This window comes from Aphanomyces invadans (assembly GCF_000520115.1).
Source record: "Aphanomyces invadans strain NJM9701 unplaced genomic scaffold supercont1.27, whole genome shotgun sequence".
Lineage (NCBI taxonomy): Eukaryota > Oomycota > Saprolegniomycetes > Saprolegniales > Verrucalvaceae > Aphanomyces > Aphanomyces invadans.
Window position 1 is genome coordinate 342,662 of NW_008580172.1, and position 3,909 is coordinate 346,570.

A 3,909-nucleotide genomic window follows, 5' to 3' on the forward strand; every position below is an offset into this window, starting at 1 on the left:
AGGGAGTATTTTATTGCTTCTCACTTGCGCACACACCAATACCTCTGACAAATAATATTTGTTGTCGGCACACGTTGAAGTCGAACTGCAGCGCTTCGCTTACTGCAAAAAGTCGGGGATGCTTCGGGAATGGACTTGGGGGGCAACTTTGTCGCACGTCGAGTACGTGTACGCAGCAATCACCCCCGAGACGCCCGTGGGATCTAAAATAGATGCGATCGTTGCAGCAAAGCGGACGTAGTCTTCCGTCGTGCGGGCGTCTTCGAGGTCCTGGATGGCCTGGTAGCCCGTCTTGAAACGGTTCGCGTTGTCGTACGCTTTGATGGCGTCTTGAACTTCAGGCTTGGACTTGATGGAGTTCCAGCCGTTCTTGAGCTTGGCCAAGTTCCCCGAGTCGGCCGGGGCCTTGAGCGCCTTGGCTGAGCTTGACGAGAACGCCGTGCAAATATTGAGCACCATCTCGCCGACCGACATGATCTGGTCTCGGATGATTTCGGCACATTGAGTCGAGGTCGTGGCGGCTCCCATGCCACATCGGACCCAACCAGAAGGGGGACGGCCCCAGCAGACCGGTCCAACGCCAGAGAAACCTGTCTTGCACACCTTGTAGCAAAGCCCAGCGTTTCGTTCTTCATCCGACGCACACGTGCCCAACTCGGGATCGCCGATGATGACTTTCTTTGCACAGGACAGGTCGAAGCGGCCGGCCAGTCCGTACTCGTTGCAGTTTGGTGGATTGGGGCGACAAATGCAGCAGCCAAACGCGGTGTATCCGTCTCGGCATTTTGGGTACACAACAGCTCCACTCTTCTCGCACTTGCCGGCGCCGTGGTCTCCTTCGCAGCGTCGAAACATGCCATTGTCGTTGAGACCGTCGCCAAACTTCCAAGGGTACCCAGCGCCTCGGCCGTACTCCTTCATGCGGCAAAAGAGCCCTTGGTCGTCGAAGCCATCGGGACAGTTCGAGTGGCAGTCGAGGCCTTGTCGAGACATCCCAGTCGGGCAATTCGGGTAGCACAACAGTGCAATGCGTTCTTGGCCTGCCGCGCACGAGGTCGGCACTTGGCCAATGCCGCGGGGATACGAGTTGAGCCAGCAGAACGGCGCGGTCGTCGTTTGGAGTTCGCGAGACGATTCGTTGACCGACGCCATGGCGGCCCCGGCGACGACAGTCAGCCCAGCAATCAAGTTCATCGCAGCAGCAAGTGAACGATGGAAGGCACGTGCCAAAGTAATATCCGCTCGAATCGGCCCCTGATGACCACTGCCTGTTGTCGGATCGCGCAAGAGTTGCATAGCTGTACAGTGCCCGCAGCTCGATTGGTTTGCAGGTACTGCACTTCTAGAAAGTCCCTGGCACGACGTGTGCAAGGGTCCAGTTCGTTCTACCAGGCAAATTTGGTCAGGGCAACTCAGCTTCGTGGATGTGTGTGTACGCGCCGTCCACCCGACGAAGCGGACAGTCGCTTGATTTGCGAGGGATCCAATGCAGGCACGTCGACGCGTCTCGGAGCGCGGTGGCTTGCTCGGGAGCCAACTACGATAAACAGCAGGCTGGCCTTGCTCGACGCACGGCAAACTGACGACACGCCCTTTGATCTGGCATTTTGTATGCTTGGATCGAATGGTCGCTGGCCGTGCCCACTGAACCGTTCGCTGAGTACACCTGTGTCGAGCGAGTGGTTTGTTGAATCCCCGCCGCCGCGATCGCAATCCAGAAGGGGGAAACGCGACCGACAGCATGCCGGGGCTTCCTCGCTCGTAGTGCCTGCGCCATCCCGATTCACGTCGTCCTTTGACCGTGCATCCGCCGCCAGCGCGTTTTTGACATGCCGAGCAGAGAATGGTGTTGTTTGAGCTCAACACAAGCAGCACATTTTGCAGTTGGACAGGGTGGTCATGGCAACGCAGTAGGCACCTTCAGCGGCATGCGCTACGACGTAGTATGGCGGTGCGACCGGATCGCGCCATCCTTGTCGTCCCCACCAAGGCAGCTGCGGACAGCATCCTCGGGCACGTCGTAGCCCTGGTCGACGATGGCCAAGCATGTGTGCAGCGCGCACACGGGGATGCAATGTAGCATGATCGACTGGAGCTTTGTTGCGTCTGTCCGCTGCGCACGTCATCCGCGAGCACCGAGACCAGCGTCGATGGAGTTGGAGACGACGACCGATCGAGTCGATGGGACAGCCGCGCCAACGCCAACCGCGCACTGAGCCGTGGCAATTGTCGGCATTTGCCACGTCTTGGTGGTACGTATGGCTGGTCACACAACAGATCGTTTTGGTTGTGTCAACGAAATGAATGGATCCCGTCCGACGCACGGGCGGAAGATCTCGTGGGCATACGACAAGACTTGGCGCGGGTGCCAGGTCAGGCACGCCGCGACCGATTTGGCCAACTCTGCATCGCAACGTGCATAACGTTCCACTCTCGCGTGCGGCACTCGCTACAACCCACAAGGCGCCAAAACCGTGCCATCGACCGCGCCACCGTCCGCTCTTCCCCTCGATACGCTGTCAGCCACGCTTGTCTTGGTTGGGACGAACATTTTCTTGTTCGGTGGGCCATAGCCGTCCATCGTTATCAACGACACCGCGGAGGATCGCCGCATTCAAGCGACGACTGTGTCCGTTCGCTGGAAGCACCTCACGATTACAAGAATGCGTAAGATGCCACTTCACCGTGCGCCGCGACGCGGAATGAAGGCAGCACACACAACCACTTGTGCAGAACAAGACGTATGTAAATAATAAAGTTTGTGTTGAGGCGGCCTAGACATGGCGAATCGGGTTTCCATGGGTCGGTGTGGACGCGATAACGTAGGCGACGGGTTGCTCTTGCCGAGATCGCTGGTCGCGAAACTGCACGAACATGCCGACAAACGCCAGCACCACCGAACCAGCCAAGTAACCCCACCACTCTACTGGGACGTCCACATGCCACGCACCCTTGGCGTCTGCGTGCTGCTTCAAGCGGGCAGCGTTCGGGTAGTTGCCGGCAAAGTAGCCAATTCCCCACACACCCGTCACGGCTCCCGCCCACGCCGTCGCGACGATCAGCGAAGGACGCTCAATCATGACCGCCACGGCGCCGCAAGCAAGGCCGCACACGACCAAGAGCACAATGAGAGCGACATGCGGGTCCGACGGGTTGAACGAGTGTCCGAAGGAGGTGTGGATCTGCGTCGCGAGCAGCAGGCCGGCAAAGGCCCCGACAAGGAAGATGCCGACTTTGTACAGCCACACGACCAACGAGCCAACGATGAGACCTCCGACGACAAACGCGACCCAGGACGCCGCGTCCACATACGCCTTGTCGCGGAAGACGCGCTCGGACACAACAAAGCAGAAGACCGACCCGATGGCAAACCCCGCGAGGAAGATGGCCGGGCGAATGAGACGGTAGCCCAAGAAAACGGCGGTGAACCCCGCGGCGATGGCAATGCCGGCAATGACGTCGGGACCAACCCCCAAGCTTTCGCGGGTGCCGTCCCAGCGGAGGATTTTGTTGACTTGGTTGTCAAACGTCGAGTTGCCATCGACGGTGGCGCCAGACACGAACGGAACGAGTACGAGCAGAGCGAGTGCAGTCGTGCGCCACGAAGTAGTTGTACCAGACATGTCGAGATGGATGCAAGTGGAATTGTGGCGGTCTCGAACGCTTGGGTTCGAGTTGAAAGGATTTATGATATGAAATATTCTGATTGGCTGAAGAGAAATTTGTAAAGCCAATCAACGTAGAGGAATTGTTTATGTAAACACATAATTGGACACACCGAGCGACACACATACATTCGTCGTGGGATGCTCATGTCCATCATACGTAAGACTTTAAGGGGTCTCAATCTTGGCAATGCATTCGGGAAGGCATCAAGATGTGTAGTATACGTGTGGTATATACAAACAC

At 57.9% G+C, this 3,909-nt stretch overlaps 2 protein-coding genes across 2 annotated transcripts; both read right to left on the minus strand.

Annotated features, from left to right (window-relative positions):
* H310_10605 (hypothetical protein) lies at positions 1 to 1,578 on the minus strand. The gene has a single exon (XM_008877034.1). It carries the CDS (start codon positions 1,294 to 1,296, stop codon positions 100 to 102), a length of 1,197 nt encoding a protein of 398 aa, XP_008875256.1. The 5' UTR covers positions 1,297 to 1,578; the 3' UTR covers positions 1 to 99.
* A 1,181-nt stretch (positions 1,579 to 2,759) lies between these two features.
* On the minus strand, positions 2,760 to 3,646 carry H310_10606 (hypothetical protein). Its single transcript, XM_008877035.1, has one exon. The coding sequence runs from the start codon at positions 3,621 to 3,623 to the stop codon at positions 2,775 to 2,777; it is 849 nt and encodes a 282-aa protein (XP_008875257.1). The 5' UTR covers positions 3,624 to 3,646; the 3' UTR covers positions 2,760 to 2,774.
* Positions 3,647 to 3,909: the final 263 nt, after the last annotated feature.

Coding starts and splice junctions, on each gene's coding strand:
- H310_10605 (XM_008877034.1), bottom strand. CDS start 1,296: ATGCAACTCTTGCGCGATCCGACAACAGGCAGTGGTCATCAGGGGCCG.
- H310_10606 (XM_008877035.1), bottom strand. CDS start 3,623: ATGTCTGGTACAACTACTTCGTGGCGCACGACTGCACTCGCTCTGCTC.